This window comes from Arctopsyche grandis, chromosome 9 (assembly GCF_051622035.1).
Source record: "Arctopsyche grandis isolate Sample6627 chromosome 9, ASM5162203v2, whole genome shotgun sequence".
NCBI lineage: Eukaryota > Metazoa > Arthropoda > Insecta > Trichoptera > Hydropsychidae > Arctopsyche > Arctopsyche grandis.
Window position 1 is genome coordinate 27,587,262 of NC_135363.1, and position 23,904 is coordinate 27,611,165.

At 32.3% G+C, this 23,904-nt stretch overlaps 1 protein-coding gene across 1 annotated transcript in view; it reads left to right on the forward strand.

The window, feature by feature from the left end:
* The first annotated feature begins 945 nt into the window (after positions 1–945).
* LOC143916820 (atrial natriuretic peptide receptor 1) overlaps positions 946–23,904 on the forward strand; it is a 100,413-nt gene continuing 77,454 nt past the window's right edge. Inside the window, exon 1 of the mRNA XM_077438067.1 lies at positions 946–1,376. Within this exon, the coding sequence (XP_077294193.1) occupies positions 946–1,376 (431 nt within the window). The remainder of the gene's footprint in view (positions 1,377–23,904) is intronic.

The window sequence follows — 23,904 nt, forward strand, 5'->3', positions numbered from 1 at the left end:
GCACCCCTCTTTTTTATAACTTTTTGGATCCAATTATCCCCTAAACCACCCAACAGACTGGCTGAAACTATTTTATTTATCGTTTTTTTTTTGAACATACATTCATTTGATTTATATACTATCTACTTGATAAGTCCCATTGACGAATATTCCTCGATGAAAATTCTCTCTTTGAATCGTCCTTTGTCGATTCATACAAAGAATGTTCAGTTAATGGATTTTTTATAGAAATTGCAATTAATTAATCATTCAAAAGTTGATACAAAAGTTGGCCACAGATTGTACAACCCTGATATTAACTATATACAATTAAATTAGTAGATATGTTGTGTCGAGAAAAATTGATATAATCAGGACCGGATCGATTCGGAAATTGCATCGTTAACCTTTTCGAGAGAGAGAGAATGTTCGCATTATGATCCCAAAACCGATTGAGTTAGCTCAGTATTAAAATAAAAACTATTATAATTATTTTTTTTCAGCCATAGATATTCTCCAATAACATTTTTTCAAATAATTCATTTACTGAAAAATACACCCATACTTGAAAAATAAATAAAACACGTTCTCATCGAACGTAACGAGATACGCGACTGTAACAGGTGACCGCCACGCTTTCGCCCGACTTTTACCACCCCCTCAAAACCCTCCCAGCCGACCCCACCCCACAAAACTCTCCCTGAACCACCCTAAACTCCCTCTCTTCTCTCTCAAATCTTCTTTCGGCTCCATTCTTGCCTCCAGTCGGCGCCGGAACGCAGCGAACGGCGGACGAGGTACGCGTGCGCTCGCCTCAATACCCACTCGGAAAACAACACGAAAACAAAGAGAAAAATAGTCACATTTCAAACCATGACCCAATTGAAAGTATCACTCGTAGTTTTAAAAGTAATTTCGTACGATAGAACTTGATACTAGCACATTTAGAGACGATCGTACGCGATAATGTCCACCGGTGCAACGGCGGCCGTCGTTTGCATGGAAATTTTCCGCGTCGGGAAACTCGCTAGGGTCGTTTTTCTTTTCAACATTTTCTCGCAAATGGTCAGAGGTGGGCTCATCGGAAATTCGACCTCGATCGAGGACGAAGCATACGCGAATTCAACCTATCACGACTACTGGCCGCAGTACGTCGAACTTGAGGCTTCCTCAAACGACTCCAGTCTTGACTACGGCGAGGAAATTGCCGTCAGGGGAAGGTCAAAGTTCAAGTGGGACGGATTTAGGACTTACAACGTCGGAGTACTGATGGCTTCCAGGTTGGATTCCCCTTTCGACTTGGAGAAGTGCGGCCCGGCTGTGGACATGGCCCTAGAGGAGATCAACGAGAAGTTTCTGGCAGCTCACAAGATCCGCCTGAACAAAGTGCAAGACAGGTAATTATAATATATACTTAACCTTGAAAGTTTTCCCGCGAATATACCACGTCCCCCCTGTAGGTGGGTGGGTGGGTGGGTGGGTTGGGAAAGCTCACGGTTCGATGGTAAAGGCCATTATACGCCGTTTGCATGTATAAACTTAGCTAAAAAGCGGCCCGCGAGAATGTAATAAAATTCAACGGTTGGTGAAATGCTCCCGATCTCTTCCATGACTATGGGATAGTTAATATTATTTTTAAAAGCGTTCGCCATTTTCGAAAATGGCTTTTGAAGTTGATATTTTATTACGTACAGGTCACAGTGGTCATAGAATTACATACCGTCAAGGGTATTTTTATAGATAAGCCGGTTTAACTTGGCTGTCGTAATTGCAATGTCACCATCGGTAGAATTTATTACATTTCTGTTTTTAACTAATGTATGTATATTTAAAGCAACTATGTACATGAATATCATATATGTATGTAACTTATTAAAGAACACGAAACGAGATAAATTTTTACATGCATATATACATACATACATTGTAAACTGTTAATAAAATGAACTTTAATTTTCCAAATAGTCGATACAGTGGTTAAATGCATTATTTTTTTACTAATTTCAAAGTTATGGTATTATGTATTATATTATGAAACATATTAGAAATATATTTTTGGAATAGGAGAAGCTTTTTTTGTAGTGCAATATTTAAAAATAATTCAGTCAGTACTTAATTAATCTATTATTATGCAATGTTTTTTTTTTATTAATAATTTAGGGCTTTTCTGAATGATACTGAAAAATAACAATGCCTTCGTTTTATATGTTTAATATTATCGAATTGAAATTTTTTATAAAATATATTCCTAGGAAATTATAATGCAATAGCTAAGAAATTTTCCACGTATTTGTTGGAATTAAAATGAAAAACATCAGCGATTTGATTTCAAAGGCCTAACATTGCAATAATGGTAAAGTGAGTTTTTTTAGCATTTATTCATTTTTTTAAAAATCACTTTCCTTACTGAAACTTTAACAAAGCCGATAGGAACTCGGAGAACGCAACTAATTAAAAACTTTAACGTTCCAACGAACAATGATAGAATACTAATAGATAGGTGAAAATAGTTTTGAAAATAAAAATTGTTGAGAGCTACCTTTGGTATATATGTAGCTTTAATTTTAATGGAAAAAATAGCCAAAAAATTCACAAATTTCATGAAATATTATTTAAGAAGGTCAAAGTGACCGATTTTATCGCAAATTGAAATATTTTACGTAAAAAATGTCATTATTTCGAAACTATTTTCTAAAAGACTACTTTTTTTCGTGATAAATCGATTGCTTGAAGGCACAGGACATTATTTAAAATGAACGACATTTTTATTTAATGTTCCATAGATAAAAATCTAAAATTCGCATTTTTCGCTCCGGCCTAATAATAACACTGTTCGACATGAAAAATGGTTCAGAGACAAGATATAACTTTTCTGATAGATCTATGCCCAGTAAACACGAATCTGGTAATAAAAAGTATTGATTGGTTCGAGATTCGGAAATATATGTGTTTTTTAAATCACGCGATTTTTCTATATCTTCGTGTTGTTAGGTCGATGTCTAAAAATCTGTCAATTTCCTGTTCAAAATGAATATTGGAATTTAAAGTTGGGTATTTTATCTTTCATTTGTAGTACATTTCAGCTTTAAAATCTCTCTAAGTAGTCGTCCAGTTCAAATCAAAAGTCAAAAGTACGTATTTTCACTTAATACTATTTTATATTGAGTATTTTCTATTGAAATATATTTATTGGGATAGTGTTATGGCCACATTATATTTTGTTTTCGTTCTAAAGGGTTAATTGGAAGTGTGCTGAATTTTAAATCGGTAAAATTGCGAGCTAAAAGCTCGTACCAGTATTTACTCGTATTTAAGTCGCATTATTTAAGACTCGAATGATTTGCAATTTAAAAATATGTAATATTAGAATTGACAGGGTATTCTACATTTTTTTTTCACATTAAATTAATGACGCAACTTCTGCAATTCTGTATTTGAATCGACACGCTAATACCTCGTAAATTAACGACTCGGAACGAAATTTAATTTAATGTTTATTTTTTCTCGTCTTTCGATCTTTAGATACCTTGTAAAAGTAAAACCTTGACCTGTGTTAAGCAATTATTTTCCCGGTCGCTTTAATCAACAGGAAAAACATAGAAAACCTAAGTGAAAAGCGCTAAAAAAAAGCTGAAGTCTCAAACGAAGGCTCTCACCAAAACAATTCTTGTAACATTCTATTTAATATATTTTATCAAGAACACGCATCGCGGAAACCTTGGCTCGCTGTGACCCAATTCTTCAGTGGAAAAACTGCAGAATAATGGGAGAAAAAAATGACAATAACCACCCTCTGAGGAACTAATTAACGTAGAAAGTCACATAGTTTCATAAAGTCGCAAATTCAACGTTGCAAATGCAAAAGTTCCGAGCTCAACTGCTTCTTACGTACATAGTTCTAATGTTTAACGTTCGCGTTAAAACTTAAAAGACGGTCGCTTTTTAACAACCAGGTGAAGAAGCTTATTTGATAATCGTATCTTAAAAGGCATCAACTTGATGATTTTTATACATGTAATTAAATTTGTAAAAGACAATTAAAAATCCAATATTTTAAGCCTTTAATGTTGACAAATGAGTTTACATCCGCTGTAAAAAAGCAGCTTACATGTTTTACTTTGACCATGTGAAAAAGATTTTTCTTCAAATAAAGAAGATACTAGCTTTTTTCAACTTATTATAAAAATATCAAAGCTTTAGCTCATGAATTTCCCATCAAAACTTAGTAATTAGTAGATACAATCAGCATTTGAAGTATAATTTTTATTACAACTTCAATTGCCATATATTTCCAATACTTATTGCATCGTGGCTGGTTTAGAAATAAAGCAGCGTGGATTAGTGGTTAGCACACATATATGCTTTTGAACATAGTGGTCACGGGTTCGAGTGCCACTGGTTGCTGCTGACCAGACCTTAGTTTGTGACTCCAGGTCAACCATTTCTTATCATAGTTTGCCAATTTATCTGATTTTCATTGGAATGGTTCCAAAAATTTGGCAACCTTTACCTATTTCTCGCAATTTTCGAGTTTTCAGCATCTCGAATTTCACTGATTCGTATGAAAAAAAATGCTACAAATTTGTCCATAATTGTCTCGCAAATTTTTATTTTTTCATCATCTCGAAATTTGACGATTTATATAAAACAACATGCTCTAAAAATATAAATTTGTCAAAAAAATTATTCATAGATGTCTCTATGATGCTTTGTTAAAATTATTCTAAAAATTGTAGATCAATGTTTGTGATTGGCCCGGAAGGTGCATTGTGATTTACCTGTTAGGCCTTCCTGGTATATTCATATCATCATCATCATCATCATCTACAGCCACTCACCATCAACTGCTGGATGAAGGGCTCTCCAACACACTTCCATTCGTTTCTATTTTGCGCAACTCTCATCCATCTCATCCTACACATTTCCTAATTTCGTCTACCCATCTTCCCTGCCGTCTTCCTTTTACCCTTTTGCATTCTCTTTCGTACCATTCTAGCACTTCTTTTGTCCACCTTTTATCTATTCTTCTAGCCACGTGGCCCACCCATTGCCATTTCAATATCTTTACTCTATCCACTATCTACACTACCCTTGTTATACTTCTCACCCACGTGTTCCACTTCCTGCCTTTCCTCGTTATACTGAGCATACAGCGTTCCATACTTCTTTGAGAGAACTTGTGTAGCATCTTGGCGTTCAATGTCTAAGTTTAAAATGCCCAGAAGTTAAAACTTTCGGTTTTAAAATTGTTACAAACAAAATTTGAAGAGAAATTAGAAAAATCTTGAACGGAGTATTAGTAACGTTTCTTGACTTCCGTATTTGAATGAATCTTTTTTTACATACCTCCTTTACGTTTCACTTACGATTACAATTCAGGAAAAAGTTTGCCTCTTATCCGATCGTTTTCATACTTTGTCATATTGCTCATTTTGGTCATCAATATAAGTAAATGGATCCTCCGCCATTACGATGGTGCAAAAATATCGTGTAAGACGCGTTTGATATCTGCCCGGCGAGATAGTCGTTGACGTTTATCCATCGTTTGTTTATTAGTTTTAAACATAGATGGCGGTAGTAAAATAAAATTATTGTTTTTATTCAAAATAATAATTTTATATACAAATTATAGAAGAGGTATGTTTTTAAAAAACTTTTTTTTATGTATATATTTTTTTATTAATGTCATTTAAGGGATACGATGAAAAAAATATGTTATCTCATAGTTAAAATATTTACATATATACATCTCTATGTATATGTACATATGTACATATTTCCAATTGACAAATCAATCGAAGCTGTTTTGTATGCTGAACGAGATCCATTCAATCATTCGTAATCTTACACGTAGTATAAGCAAAGGTAAAAGGCATTTCTTTGTCATTTTTTATTGTACACAATTTTGTTTATACGTGTACGATTTTATTTCAATATAGACAATGTTTTTCGCAATAAAGACCCGTATTATATATTGGATACGATGTCGAAAACCGCACTATTGTTCGCATTCAAAGCTCGCTGGTATTTCTGGTATAAAATGTCTACGGGTCAAAGGGGAAAATATTTAGATTTTCTATTTCGTGTTAAGCAGAGCGGAAGTCGAATGCAATATAACATTTTGTTCCACTTATGTGTAATATAAATAGAGAAAATGTCACGCGAACAAATGGTTGCGGGAGACCCCAATAATTCTACATTTTCAACTTATTAATGTCTGGCGAACGTGTAATTAATTGCATGCTCCCAGGAAACTTCTCGACTCGTTGAAATTCCTTTTGGATTGAAGACTAGTAGTTTGGCTAGAAATTGCAAAGTCGCAATTTTTCTTTTGGTGAAATTTTCGCATTTTCCTGATAGTGTGTGCTGCGGAAAAACAACAAAATATATTACGCGCGCGTCTTCGATAGGCACTTTGTCGAATCTCGTAAATCACACTGCATATTTCCTTTCAAAAAATACACCAAAAAACTTTTATTATTTCTAGTAAGAAAAGAGTAGAAAATACGCAAAATAATTTTTGGCCGTATCCACATGAGTAAAAGCTAATAAAAAGCTCGTAAAAATTGCCGTTGATATAACAGAAAACGTCCATTAAATACTACTGGTTTGTTGAGCTTTGTCAATATTTGAGGAGTTTTTATTGTATAGCTTAATTTTTATATCAAATTTTTTTTATAAAAGAGTCCTTCACGAATATATTTTAAACAAAGTTAAAGCAACTCAAATTTTATAACATTCATTAAAGGGATGAATTATTTCAAAATGAATCTATCATGTTTAGAGAGATTGGACATAAAAAGTTCAAAATTTTCATAAAATATTTCCATGAATATTAGTAAAAAATTAAATATAAGTGGGGCTTTTTGGGCCTGAAACCCTAATAATACAGCTTTCGCCAGACGACTTCTGATGGAGAAATTTTTTTTATTGCACTCCCTTTTCAGCCCTTCAGCCAGTACAAACGGCTTTTTTGGGATATTTAAAGACATAATATTTATTATTTGTATAACTTAAAACAACTGCATGCCATAAATAATATTCCGTTAGTTACAGACATTACCAACAAACTAACCAGTAGATTCTATCACAGAATCACTAATAACCATACTAACACACTTGTGAAGAGTCTCGGTGATTACCACAAAATGTCTATACCCTAATACAGATTACTATTACATATCTGCTTTAGATCGTCAACTTTAGAGATTTTTTAGTTAATATTATGTTTAAGATGTATTATGAGCATTTATAAGAATCGTAAATAGGTTTTTGAGCTATTTTTCCTATTATGCTGTACATTCACATTAGAATAATATAAAACTATGATTACTAACAAAATTATATCATAATTGTAAAATAGAAAATGATCAGTGGATCAGTAGCTATTAAAATAGATATAAGATGCATTGTGAACATAATTTAGTAACAATAAAAAGCATTTAAAAATCAATTATTTGTATAAAAAAAGTATTCAAGAGTTCACCAGTTCGAAACCGCCGCAAGTCTCGACGAATGAATTTATTCAAATTTCAGGTTTTCCATCGATTCATTCATAATATTTGGCTAGCGTTAGGACACACACACACACACAGACTACCGTTATTATATATGTATATGTATAATATATTATATATGTATATGTATATGTTTTTATATATGTATATGTCCTTTTTCGAATGGCTCCTATTCCAAGAGCTATCCGACTTCTTAATGAAATCGTTGCTGCCGAGACTGAATGTGATATTTTCCACCTTAGTGAGCGTAAATTGTCGGAAATTACTCTAACCCATTTATCTGGTAGTCTGCGCTCATCATTGTTTTCATGATTGATTGTGATTTATGAGTGAAATTTTGATTAACTCTCTTCCATTTGGGCCTTACAGGGATGTTTTGTATTTGTAGTTGTTTCTTACATATTTATTGAAACTGGCTGTAGGTGCAAGGCATTCCTCATGCTATATTTTATTTGATATTTTTACTTTATCTGTTATTATTAAATGCTATTTTTTATGTTTATGTATGGATGTATTTATGTTTATGTTTAATTGTTATTTTGTTTTTGTGTTATATTTTTTGACCATTGTGGCGCTTTAGGAATTCCTGTTATGCCACAATGGTCTGTTTAGAATAAATAAATAAATAAATAATAATTCCGTAAAACATCATACCTATATTAAATGTTTTGCGAAATATTTCTCGAAATGAAGAAAAGTGGCCACTTTCAAATATAACGGCTCATACGTATGTACAATATTCAAACATATGTACACGAAACGTCGGAAATGTAGAAACTCGTTAAAACGCAAATAATCAAACGATTCAAAACCGCGTAAAATCGAATAGATAACCCATCTTAAGACCCAACCGGATCGTATTGCATTGTGCGAATCGGAACTATTTGATTGGCCATTATTGAGCACTTGACGTAACTTGGGCAATAATAACAGTCTCTCGGTTATCAATTATCCGGGGGATCGACATTAAGCGATCCTTTCCGATTCCGGTCGTTCGATTCGTCCCAATAAAGGTTGAAAATGCGATAAAATTCGAATTATAAAACGCATCGACGCACACGGTCGTAATCGCGGACGCCGCAAACGGTCCCGATTTTATGACGCGCCCTATACTTTCCTCGGACGCACTTTTCCAGCCCGCGGGGAGCTTTTCCGGGCAAAAAACAGGACAACACACAGATATCGTACGACAGCTTGGTACTTTGGAGTGTACTTTTCCATTTTTCATCCCGTTAACACACACAGGCCTATGCCATTTTATACCCCATTACATTTAACTTTTGGGTCCATATACGTAGATTCACGTACTTTTGTTGGTCAGAATATTTTAACCGACTACTTTTTTTTCCTTCAGCCAAGCTAATTGAAACGAGGCAAAAATTTTGATTAATTGATTAATTAATTAATTATTTTTCTTATTATTATTATTATCATTATTTATATATTTATTTTTATACTATTATCTATATATTAACTATATATGGACGATGGGGATTGCACTATTCTCCCCCTCTGTCTGTAATAAAGTTGTTATTATTATTATTATTATTATTTATGTAAATTTTTCTCTTCTCCTAACGCGACTTTTAAATTTTAATAATATGGTTTATTCAGAATATTGCAAACATGGATGTACTAAGGTCTCTGATTTCCCGGATTTTTTTATTCCTGGGACACAGGATGGAGCTCGGGATCGTTTCTGTAATTTTCGGGATCCTGGGACATAAGGTGTAATTTTTTTTTCATTTTTAATATAAAATCTATTTAATAACAAAACATTCAAAAAAGTAAACAATTTACATATTTATTAAGTGGAAAAAATATAATTATAAAAGTAAATTTATTTTAAATAGCTTCTTAAGAATACTAAAATATTGAAATGAAAATCCGAAAGCCTATTTCTAGATTTGGCACAAATACTTCCAGCAATGGAAAAAAAACTCTTTCAGTTCTAGTGGAAGTAAGTTTTATAGTAAAAAGGGACGAAAACATTTTTTTTCAATTATCTGTTTTTTATTATGTCTTTTTTTCGTCTACATGTATTTAAATTTATTTTTCAAGTCCTTTGCATTTCACATGGTTTTCGTGTTAGTGGTAATTTTTATATCTCTTATCTCTAATCCGATCGTTTTAATACTTTGCCATATTGCTCATTTTGGTCATCAATATACGTTAATGTATCGTCTGCCATTACGTTGGAGATAAAATATCGTATACAACGCGTATTTAATATCGACATTATCGGGTTGGGTGACATTTAGTTCGTGTGGTTCGGCGTTCGTCCCATGTCTTCCAACCTGTTCGCCTTGATATGGCCATATCAGATTTTAATTGTTTAAACGCCTATAACTCACTCTATATTTTATAAAATTTGCTCTATAGGTTCTCGTTATCTCTAATATTTAAATATTTATAGTTTTAACTCTCATATGTATATATAAATTTCAAATTTGGCGTCTAGCTTCATGTAATGTAATACACGATATATATTGATTTTTGGCCAAATATGTCAGATCTGACATTTCACTGTATATCTCTTCAGTGAGTTTTATCTGCGAGATAATTATTTATGTTATTTTGTAGATACCACTTCTTCATAATTTATATACATATATATACATACATTATACGGCAACAGTAAGAATAGATGAGTTTCTTTCGGAAAAATTGAGTCTAAAAAGGCGTCCCACAGGGATGCGTTCTGTCTCCTGATATTTTAAATATAAATTGGAAATACTTCATGAGGAGAATACTTGACGGATGGTACGGTGGAATAACAATAGGCTGTAGAAAGATTTCTAACATAATTTTCGCAGACGACACGATGTTAATGGCCAGCAATGAGGATGAAATGGCTGAACTACACATGTACATACTTCGTAGAATAGAGATGAGTAGACAACTGGGTCTAGAGATAAAAAAAATCCTATGCGTTGACAGATTTGAGACTCTGATAAAGCCCAACGCTCTAAAAGGCTATGAGGAAGTCGAAAAATTTATCTACCTAGGTACCTTGATGTCAAAGGAAGAAGGATGCCACTGGGAAATTCGCAGAAGAGTAAGTATGGCGACAACCGTCAGTCTGGTAAAAATATTGAAGAACCACACTAATCATAAGAAAAGAACAAAAATCCATCAGGTGTAGTCCCTGGTGTTCCCCATTACATTGTATGGAGTCGAGACGTGGACACTGAAAAAGAGAGAAAGGGATATTCTACATACAATGTAGATGCATGCGAAATATCGTGCTGGAGACGGATGCTGTGCATACCACAGACCACAAGCGCAGGACCATCTCCATCCTCAAAGAGCTGACAGTCTCAGAGAGGAAAATGATTTTTTCATATTTTGGACATATGGCCAGGTAGTGACAAATAGAAAGTCTGGAGAGGCTGGTAGTCATCGGGACGTTGGAGAGAGGACAGTCTCCCAAGAGATGGTCTGACCAAAACGAGGAACTGGCGGGATCGTCAATCGAATCCAAGATTACACCAATGACCATGACGCTCAGCATTGAGCCATCGAGAAACAAGAAGAAGAGATTTTGTAGATTTCTTTTTGATAACTCCTTATTTATTTCTTCGATCATCGTTGAACACACATTTCATCCTCATTAAAATCTAAAGGAATTTTTTCCATGTGGAATCGCCAATACAAAAAGGAAATAATAGTTTTGCTATATTGCCTTTGCTTCATAATAGTTATTGTAGGATATACAATACTGTTGCGTAGGGGTGGGTGGAGGATCCAAGTAAAAGTCCAACAGTCGTATCACAGCATTTATTGATGATTAAGGAGATACACGCACTGGCAGTGCTAAGTCCAGAATGACATGATATCGCCTACGTACCGCCTTATAAGGGGTAGATCTCTCAGGACGTCTAATCTGTTTACCTACTGTATAGTCACGTATTCAGATATGTATTCCCACGGTATGAGAAGTGCAATCATTGTTTAGCTTATCTCCACTTAGCCTGTCGCTAATCCTTGAAACCACTTATACCAGTCGCACGGTATGCACTTAGTTAATCCGTTAACAGATATTCGTTACAGATAACCCTTGAACGGTCACACAGTCTCTGGGATTCTATTCGCTTAATCCGCGGCGTACGTAATACATTCACATTTATTATATAGGTAATATTTAAAGGACGTTTTGATTGAAATGTTTTTCCCTGGATTCGAGATAAAAATTCCTGGGACACGGGACATCAAAAGCTCTGTGAATTCCTTGCAGGTGATATTTGTTAAATACAAACAATTTTTTAAAATAAAATGACAGGTTACTTTATACTATACTAGTGGCTTTACCCGGCTTCGCTAGGTATTTGTGATATAAACCGCTTAAACATGGTATCTAATAGTAAACATTTTATGAATTTTATAAACATGATATAAACCGCTTAAACATAATCTAATAGTAAACATTTTATTTAACTTATTTGAATAGTGTAATTGAATTTAAATTTATTTGAATATTCATTTGTTTCAACCAAAACATACATACATACAAAGTCTCTTTCGAATTTATATATTAGATTTGACGCTTCTTCCAGTCATCTGTAAACAATAATAATATGCTTTGGTAATTGAATTGCCTTAGATTGGGTTCATTACTCTCACATGAGAATCGGTATTTTTCGTGGTCGAACTGAAACGAGGTGAGGCAGGATGGCAATCTATCTCTTCTCTTTAAGAGGGCTGGACAGCAGTGCCTTGTCCATACAAACGTACTATACTTCTCCCGTCCTCAATTATGGCACTAGAGAAATTATTTTTTAATATGCTATGGATATCCACCATTGGGGTGCATCTATCGTTTTATTTTTTTGATTAATTATTTTTTATATGAGCTAGGAGCCGCCAAACATCTATAAAATCGCCTCTTTTTTACACCCACGAAACGAGTCCAGCGTGCTTATTTAACGGTCGATTTAAAAAAAAATACGCCGATAGATGCACAGAAAGCATCTTTCTCATACCGATGATGAAATTTTTTTTAAAAATTGGTCCAGTTTTGGAGGAGAAAATAGTAGAATACGAAACCTCGATTTTGTCAATTTAAAATACGTTTTATCTGGTCGAAGCGCAACTGTCGCATTCACTCAATATATATATATATATATATATATATATATATTGATATATATTGTCGAATTCACTCAATATATACATACACTCAATATATATATCGAAGAAAGGAACGGTAACAAAATTAGGGTTTCGGGTGTACAGCCCTCTTAATGGTGGATCTTTAGCATGCTTTGTTTTACTTTCTTATATAAAATAAATTGATATATATATATATATATATATATATATATATATATATATATATTTTTTTTTTTTTTTTTAAAATATAGCCACAAGCTCTCAGGTGTTAGTAAGTGTTGATTTAATAGACCCATTTCCGGTCAAAGGAAAGCGTTATCTCAAACACTGGAGGGGGTCTCGATTTTCGACAGAGTAATGGAGGTTGCGGCGTTGAAAAAATTGTATACACGGATTTTAAATTTACCTAATGGCTCTCTTTTATGCTTATATATATATACATATACATACATACATATATACGTATATGTATGTATATACAAATATTTTGAGCGGGAAACTCCCTAGGGGTAAGTAACGAAGGAAAGCCATTTTCGTCTTCCTGATCAGCACACTCTATCTACCTATCTAAATTATGATGAATGGGTTCATTGTTAATTTGTGTTCGCAGCGATTTAGTCAAATCGAACAATGCCTCCCCAAATTGTAGATCCACTACGCACAAAAGCGGCAAAGTTTCCCCGAGCGGAGATCCTTAGGGATACTGCCTTCGTAATCCTTTCGTTTTGTCATTGTCCTCCCTATAGAATTTTCACCTTTGTCGTATTAGACAAATTTCCACGGAAATCCTTGAACACTTACTTACCTGTGTCGAATCAATCAGATTAGTCCTCCTTAGCTAGTCCTTCTTAATTTTATAAAATTTTACCTCCCCCCTCGAGAAAATACTCTTCAAAATCGACATCGTGGTAGCAGTAGTTGTATTGAAAGCCTTGCTTATTTAAAGCAACTTGGATTTGACTGTCTGAATTGAATTAATGTTTACGATTGTGTGTGAGTGTTGTGGCCAATAGTTTGTAATGAAGCACGTACATATGTACATCATACACGTGTTCGTCATCTCAAAGCTTACAGCATCGCTTACAGGAAAACTCTTGAAATTTCAGACACAACTTTGAATCCGACCAATAGAGAGGGGACTTTTGGGTATGGAAATATACATCTTGGCATATGTATAAACATATATATGTATATTTAAATTTGTAAATTTCATCCTGAATAAAATTTAAACCTTTAATTTTTGTAGAAAAGCTTGGTTGTAGTAAATTTTGACTATTTTTTTTCCAACACACACATACCAGGAAGGCCTTACAGGAAACCCCAATGCGCCTTCCTGGGCAATTACAAATATTGCAGCATTTTTTTTATTCATTATATAAGTCACTGAATTACGAGACACTGAAAAACTCGTTAATCAATGAGACATCTATCAAATTGTACACAAACTTATTTATTGCACATTAATCAAACACAAATTATTGGTGACATATTGTATATAGGAAGGATTTTTAGCCAATTTTTACCGGGAACCGTTTCAACAATGAAATCAGAGAAAATAGCGAACTCTGATAGGAAACGATCAACCTGGAGTCACAAATCCAGGTCTGACCAGCAGCATACTCTGAAAAATTCATTTTCACTCGAGGCCCGGTCCTGGGATCGAACCCGGCACCTCACGACGCTAAGCAGAAGCTTAACGACCTAGCTATGCTGCTGGATTTTAAATGATTGGGAGAAAAAAGGGGTTCTCGGATGGGAGAAAAAGTCTGGGCTAGTAGTAGTTATTCATTGTACTGTAGGAGAGAGTTCGAACAGCAAGATTACATTTATCTACAGACCAGCTTTGAAAGCACATAGGATAGTGTTTTTACTAGTATAGTAAAAAAGTTCATTTTTATAGTGTTTTTGTTGAAAAATTGCACTGACTAACCGAAATTGTACGACATGTGTCTTCAACACATTCATTGTTTTAAAAATATTTAATTGTATCTTGTGTATCAGAGTTAACACTAAAACTCCCAACAATAATCTTAATATACTAAAACTTATTAAAATTAAACTATAAATTAAACAAATGGATTTCTTATAAATAATTTAAATGTAAAACCCACATATTTTTGATTCCACAGATTTTTACAAATATTTTGATTCTACAAATTTTTGATTCCATATTTTTGATTCATCACTGTTAGAATTTAAATTTATCCATAATCAGCTCTTGTACTGAATATATTGTAGCATATTCTAAAAGGAGCCGCCGTTATAATTGGTTTTCGAGGATTATCTCCAGGCTAAGTGCAAGTAGGCTAAACAATGACCACCAAATTGGCTTAATAACGGCACCCGGTCCCTTCTAAGATCTAAAAGCGAAAGCGTGAGACTAAGTGCCGTGGGAATGCATATCCGGGTACATGCCTAAAAAATAGGGAAGTAACCGAACGTCGAAGATGCAGGGAGCGACCTGTCCTTTATAAACGGGTACTTAGGCGATATCAAGGCATTCTGGACGGAGCACTAGCTGTGCGTATATCTCCTTAATCACCAATAAATGCTGTGAAGCGACTTTGGCCTTTTCATTTGGATCATTTGGATCCTCCACCCACCCTACGCAACAATATTAATAAATCATAATTTTTAATTCAAACCGTTCGTCTGCAATTATTTATTCAGGCAAGACGTTTATCAATTCCAAATATGTAAATGAAAAATGTTAAAATTTAAAGTCAAAATTGACGCACCCAATAGAAATTCAGATCCATGCCAACCGGACCTGTAAATCCCAGGTAGATTTATACATGACAAAGTGTGACACGTTTAATACATTACTCGCAGAATAGATATACTTTTTATTCAATTTTACTACCACACTTCAGTGACAGTTTTTATTAATAGTCGAGCTTTCGCAGCTCTCGCCGAAGCAGATAAAGTCTATCACTGTCACGATTGAGAACAGTTTCCATTTCTCACAATAAACAACTAGAGTGTACTTCCTTCCGCCTCTTCTTCTTTTGTTATTTTATTCTCCTCCTTCACATCGTGTAGTTTAACTCCATTTACGTGGAGAGATATCAAGAAACGTCAGTCTCTGGCGTGCACTCGCGTGTCCATTATGAAAGCTTTAATACGAGAACGTTACTCGACCGCAACTTTCAGTGTCATAATAATAATAATAAAAAAGCTCTCTCCAATGTTATATTACGTCATATACAATATATATCAAAAAGTGAAGGTATAACGTTGCTACATACATACATATGTTGTACAACGAAGTTTCGAATTGAGTTTAATTTAAAAGCAAAACCTTGACGCGAGCTTACATATTATATACTAGGTACTTATGTATGTACATATGTAAGTAGAAAAACGCTCAAAAGAATGAGATCGCAAGTCTTCCACATTTCAATCTCAGAAACAATTTGCATAATACTTGAATAAGAACTGAATGCCCATGGATAAAGATGATACATATGTATGTATATCTGTGTGCTTTGACATATTGAAGATTTATTTATAGTTATATATATATATATATATATATATATATATATATATATATATATATATATATATATATATATATATATATATATATATATATATATATATATATATATATATATATATATATATATATATATATATATATATATATATATATATATATATATATATATATATATATATATATATATATATATATATATATATATATATATATATTATTTATATATATATATATATATATATATATATATATTATATATATATATATATATATATATATATATATATATATATATATATATATATATATATATATATATATATATATATATATATATATATATATATATATATATATATATATATATATATATATATATATATATATATATATATATATATATATATATATATATATATATATATATATATATATATATATATATATATATATATATATATATATATATATATAGAGCGTACCGGCACCACAAAATTTAGCACTACCCCATATATATATATATATATATATATATATATATATATATATATATATATATATATATATATATATATATATATATATATATATATATATATATATATGGGGTAGTGCTAAATTTTGTGGTGCCGGTACGCTCGATTTTGCACAATTTTTTTTGCAAATTTTTTTGTACAATTTTTACAATACATGCATTTTTACATAATTATGTAATTTCATCTTAACTTAAATGACTCTAAGGTCGAAAACGCTACATGCCGGAAGGCCCTTCTTTATCAGTGCTCTTAAAGTACTGTTCGGTAAGTACCACGAGAAGGTGGAAGCCGAACACCTTACCGGGAAAGGAAGCAAATGGAAAAGGGATGTTAATTTAGAAGCTGGAATGGTATTAAAAATTAGTAAACATAACGATACTACAAATAAAAAACAAAGTTAGAAACATGGAATTTATTATTTTTACTTTCCTCCTTTACGTTTCACATGGCTTTCGTGTTAGTGGTCATTTTTTATATCTCTTATCTCTTATCCGATCGTTTTCATACTTTGCCATATTGCTCATTTTGGTCATCAATATACGTTAATGTATCGTCTGCCATTACGTTGGAGATAAAATATCGTATGCAACAGGTTTCAAATTTCGAACTCATCGAGTTGCCTGACGTCTACAACGCCGACGTCAACCGCGTTATACTGTCTTCTAACCTTTTCGCCTTGATATGCCCATTACAGATTTTAATTGTTTAAACGCCTATAATTCACTCTATATTTTATAAAATATGCTCTATAGGTTCTCGTTATCTCTAATATTTAAATATTTATAGTTTTAGCTCTCATATTTATATATAAATTTCAAATTTGGCGTCTAGCTTCATGTAATGTAATACACGATATATATTGTTTTATGGCCAAATATGTCAAATCTGACATTTCAAAGCTCAAAATATATCTCTTCACGGAGTTTTATCTGCGAGATAAGTATTCAATAAGAAGTTATATTGTATCTAATTGTTAATATGATTTACAATAAGCTTACATACATTTAGTTTTTTACAATAAGCTTACATACATACATCACATACAATTATTTTTAGTTATCAGCTGATTTAATTTATCTGATGATTGAAAAGTTCATTTCTGTAAATACATAAACTCATTTATGGACAATCATACATTGATAAACTATTCTTAAAGCAAATCATTATTAGTTATCAGCTGATTTAATTTATCTGATGATTGAAAAGTTCATTTCTGTAAATACATAAACTCATTTATGGACAATCATACATTGATAAACTATTCTTAACTGTATGGATTACATTACAATTTCATTGTTAATATGATTACAACTTCAATTTTATCATTAAAGCAATCTTAGTATTAATAAGCTATTCTAAGCTGTAAGATTCCCGGCATAAATGAGTATACATAATTCCATCCGGCATAAATGAGTATACATAATACATAAATGAGTATACATAACTCTCGTTCCGTAGATGCATATATAAAATTTTAAGATTCAAACATCTTTGCAACTGGACTTGATGACTATGCTTTATAGAAATACTACATATTGAGATTTTAAAGTGCCTTTAAAGTCATTTAAATGCGATATTACTCAACAATGCAAATAATTATAAATAATAATTAAATTCATTTGTAAATAATTATAATTCAGTATTATAGTAATTACTGTAACACTAAAAAGTAGAAAATAAAAAAACCCTTGGTAAAAAAAGGTTTTTTAATTACTTACCTCTTATGTATATAATATTAAGATATATAAAAAACTCAAGTAAAAAAAAATAAATGTATATAAAAAACTTTAGTAAAAAAACTATATTAAAAAAAACTCAAGTAAAATAAGTGTATATAAACAAATAATAAAATTATTAAAATAAAAAGGCAATTTAATCAATATTTCAACAACAAATGTACAAATGTGTGGGATTAAAATTTCAATCAAAATGATTTCAATGATTGGGGTTTCAATCATTGATTTAACAAAGAATAATGACAAACTCAGAAAACTATTATAACTTCCAGAGTTCATAATCATTGACATCGTTTTTTATTTACCAACTTTCACATTTTTTTTTCTATTTAAGAGCACCCTTATCGACTGAATGCTTTTTTTTATACGCACCCATTACTCCTTAATTTATTGCGTAACTTCTCGTAACCATACAAAAAAAAATCAGACCCCTTTTTTGCATTATGCAAGAAATGCATCAAATGTATCCTCAAAGCAATCTTTCAGTGATGAATGTATCCTTCAGTTCATGACCAGGGATCTGGGATCCTTTTGTCAATTTATATTGACAAAAGGATCCCATTTTTTTCTGTGCTGGCGCATTTCCGCGCCGATTTCTGTTCATGACACAAAGACATCTGTTTGTTCGTCACAGCCCCCGAGAACTACCTACCTACCCTACCTACCCTCATGTATCGATAGCACAATTAAAAATTCACCCTAGACAATGGTTTGAGCCGTCATAAACGAAAAAAGGTCCAGAGCCCATTTATTTCGTTAATGGGTTCATGAATGGGGACCAATATTTAAATGTGCGAAAGATATATCTGGTGCCTCACATAAAGCCGGGTGGTATCCTTGATTCTGACAGCATTTTTATGCACGACAGCGCTCCTTGTCATCGAGCTTGTGTGAAAAATATTGCAAAAGTGGTAAAATGTGCCAAAAATAATAAAAAACAAAAGTGGTCTATGTTTATTATAAACACAAACAATGTACTAATCTTATAAAGTGTGAGCAGGCTAAAATGTCATGTTGACGTAATTGACGTCAGATAATATTCATTCATACAAACACACTTTCGATAGATCATATGTACATATGTATGCATATGAGTTGTTATAAGAGAAATATTCCCCAAACCGTTTTACGTTTAACAATATTTAAAAATTCAGGTGGCCTGTAATACGTTTATTCTGCTTTACCATGATTTATAATTTTATAGAATAAACATTTTGATGAATCCAATATATGAGCCGTTATAAATATATTTATAAGTGGCGTAAGTCCACTTTTCTTCATTTCGAGAAATACATATTTCGCAAAACATTAAATATAATGTTTTGCAATATTAAATATATTGGTGGTTTTTAATAACTTAATTCTGCTTTTACGAGATTCTGGACATATCGAATAGTAGTGATAACAATTTGTGAATTAAGTCAAACAGAAATATTGTTTTTGGAACTGAAAATTGAACTTTCGCCACATTCAAATATAACAACTCATATGTATGTATGTATTTGTATATCCCACAGAATATCTAGAGTTATTTTGTTTCTTTTTTTTTGTTAATATAACGGTTCATTCACATCTGAAAAAAGCATTAAATGACTGTTGAATTTTCATTATTTTTACCTTATTATATTATTTAATTGAAATCATATATTTATTTATTACAATTTTGCCATAGCGACTTTGCAGACCTACTTTAGGGCATCACTATGGCTAAGTTAAATTAAATGTGAGAATTATACTCGTATACGAACTCAATACTGGTCTGAATAACTAAGTAGACGACTCAAACGATAGTCCATTCACTTTGCCAATACGTCAATACAGTAATCGAAATATTACACAGTGATTATACATATGTTTGGTTTTAAAAAATCTATGCTCGAGTTTGAACAACTTGTAGGAAAAATTATTGTATATTTATGTACATACATATGTACCTATACATACATACATATGTATGGGGTGATCGTCAGCCTCATATTATCGTTTTCATTTCCATAGCAATTGCTTTTTTACTACAATCACACATGTCGACAGACACATTCAACGTAGATAACAACCCCTGTGGCATAATTTTCATCCAGATTTAACCAACAACCCCTACATATGTACATATGCATGTATTTTATAGGTAACACACAGATGTGCCCTTTTTAATTTTGCACAAACGAACTTCATATGTTTTGATATATTTTTTCCGAACAAAAATTTGACATTTTCTTATTAAAATTGTCATTATATAATATTTAAGGCTGACGTATATTCATATTGGAGCTACATTAAGACACAGTCATATCGATTAAATGTGCAAATATTTACATAGGTACAAGCATATACATATGTAGAAAGCTGAAGACGAAGTTTTGAAGGCTAAAATTGACATATATGTATTTGGTCTGTAACTTTGCTTGATTAGTACATATGTTTATTTTTTATTTTTTTTATTCAATCGAACATGTACACTCGTCCTTACATATTGCTCCATAGCAACAAGTGTACTAATACAGATCAAAAACCACCAAATTATATATAAATTCATAATTATTATTGGCGTGTGTTTAATTATTCAGCTATTTATTCAACTTTCGATCAACAAAAATAACTAAATTGTCAGAAAATTTTTCTAAATTATCAGTGAGGATTCTACATAAATGATCAGTCGTCATATACTCAGTTATTAAACTAAATCATCAGTTATTAAAATTAATAATCGGTTATTAAACCAAAATGATCAGATAATAAAATGAAGTCAAGTTTATAATTAGTTACTGATCAAGTTTATAATTAATTACTGATTAATTTTTAATATTTTTACTGACCACTTTTGGAATTATATACTAACCAAATAATTTGTTGCCATTATTATTATATATTTTTACATTATATACGACATCTATGGTCAATCATTGCAAAGTAGCATTCCAAGCATTTATACAATGCGAGTTCATACAAAAATTATCCACAGAGACATCCAAGGAGAATCGTTTTCAACAATTTTATTAGCCAGCAGCATAGCTCGGTCGTTAAGCTTCTGCCTAACACCGAGACGCTCCGGGTTCGATCCCATGAGCTGACCTCGATTGAAAAGATTTTTTTTGAGTATATCTATAGTGCTGCTGGTCAGACCTGGATATTTGTGACTCCAGGTCGATCGTTTCCTATCAGAGTTTGCCAATTTCTCCGATTTCATTGTTGAAACGGTTCCCGATGAAAATTGTCTAAAAACCTTCATACCTACTATGTCACCACTATTTGAGTATGATTAATGTATAATAAAATGTATGTACAATTCATAGATGTCTTGTTAATTTGCGAGTTTTTCAGTGTCTCGTAATTCAGCAACTTGTGTATTTAAAATGCTGCATTGTTTGTAATTGGCCAGGAAGGCGCATTGGGGTTTACATATAAGGCCTTCCTGGTATAAAAATGTAATAAAAATAAAAATAATGATATAAATCGGTGAACCTCAAAACGCTGAATAACTTAAAATTTGCAAGAGAGATAGGAAAGGAGATGCCAATTTTACAGGAACCGTTTTAATTAAAATCAGAAAATTTAGCAAACTCTAATAGGAGACGATTTGGGCATCCAATCCCGGAATCCCGGCGTTTTCTGGTACCGCGAATCCCGGTGCTGAAACAAGTATTCAATACCGGGATTACAATTCAATAACGGGAAAAGAAATTCAATTAAAAATTGACGTCAAAACTCGATTGAACAGCATGTTTTTCATGCTGCAGCAGTTAAAAACTGTATTTTAAAGTCATTGATTGATGTGGATTCACTCGTTTCATTTGAATAGAAAGAATTTGAAGTGGTTCAAGATTTGCTGAAAACGCTAGAACCTGTAAAGATAGCGGTTGAATCATTTTCTCATCGTGATGCAACACTTCTCTTAGCTGACACGGCTACAAATTTTATGATGAACATTTTAGGAAATAGTGATTTAGCAATTCAACTGAAGGATTCACTTGCTTAAACAAAAGTCGGACTCATCAGGACCATATGAATAAAAACCCATTGTTAAATTTTGAGCGCTTAAATAAATCGTCAATAATAAACCTGGTTGTTAGCATGTCCAAATCATCAGATTATTCCAAATCATCCAAAACAAAGATCATGTCCAAATCATCAGATACTTCTGAGCCAGGTACAGAAACACATGTAATAGGCGACGACATAGAGGAAGTCGAACTAGAAGTTGAACAGTCCTTGCAAGAAAAACTTGATAAAGCAATTAACAAACAATTAAATTCTAACACTCTGTCAAAAAACCCAACAACACCAGATTAATTAAATACTAGTGGTTTCAGCCGGCTTTGCTCGGTATTTGTAATATAAATCGCTTAAAAATGGCCAATCTCATAGTAAACAATTTATTTGAATAGTTTTGTTTTATTCAAATTTATTTGAATATGCATTTGTTTTTGTTTTATTAAATTTAACGTCACGGATTTGCCCCCGATTCGGCCTTCGCCCCCGATTCGGCTTTCGCCCCCGAAATCCCCCCGGGCCTTCGCCCCTGGCGCCCCTCGGGCCTTCGCCTCCAGCGCCCCCCAGGCCTTCGACCCCGGCGCGCCGAAGTGATTTTATTTTCTTGATATTTAATGAATCTATAGTGATTTTAAGTAATAAAAAAAATTCGAACAAAATCCAACAGCTGTAAGTAGAACTTTTGTCTTGTGTAAGTTTCCCTAAATTTGCGCTCAATTTGTATCGAAAATGCTGTGAAAATACTTTCTTATATTCCTCATGTACATAGATAAAGTCATGGGTTGGGCACATCCGAGTTTTTTTTTATAGAAATACAAATAATAAATGTTTAGTAACATATTTACATAAACATGCTAATGCATGTATGTATAGTAGGGTTACCATATTTGTTGAGATGGTTACCATATTTGGGAATTGAATGATAAATATTATAGTAAAATTGAAATCCTGAGACATTGAAGATCTTAAATAACTGTTGATTATTTAAAGTTTACTGAATGATATTTCAACTCATGCGGCGGTTACTGAAAAGTTCTAAATACTAATAATTTTATTTATAAATAAAATTTTATAAATAAATAAAAGAACTTTTAAATGGTCAATTTTTTATAAGTAAAGCTTAGGGAATTTATCGCATTATTTAAAATTTGCATTAAAAACTGCAATTTGTGATAATAATTTTGGCGCCCCTAGATTTTGAAGCCCGGGACTGTAAGTCCCTTTGCACGGCTGTGTGTATACGATTAAGTAATAGTTGTCATTAAATTCACTATTGTTCTAGAACTCTTTTATCTTTCATTTGCACATTTACTTGTTTTTTTTTAGTATAATTTTTTGACTGACTAAATATGTAACTACATACATATTATATGTATATGTAATACCGGGACAACTGACCCGTTAAGCGGGACATAGGGATACAGATCTGTGTACTAGGATATGTCTCGGTAGCCCTAATGCACATTTTCATAATAAAATTTCAGTAAAATCAATTAATTCATTTCAAAATATGTATTATAAAATAATTT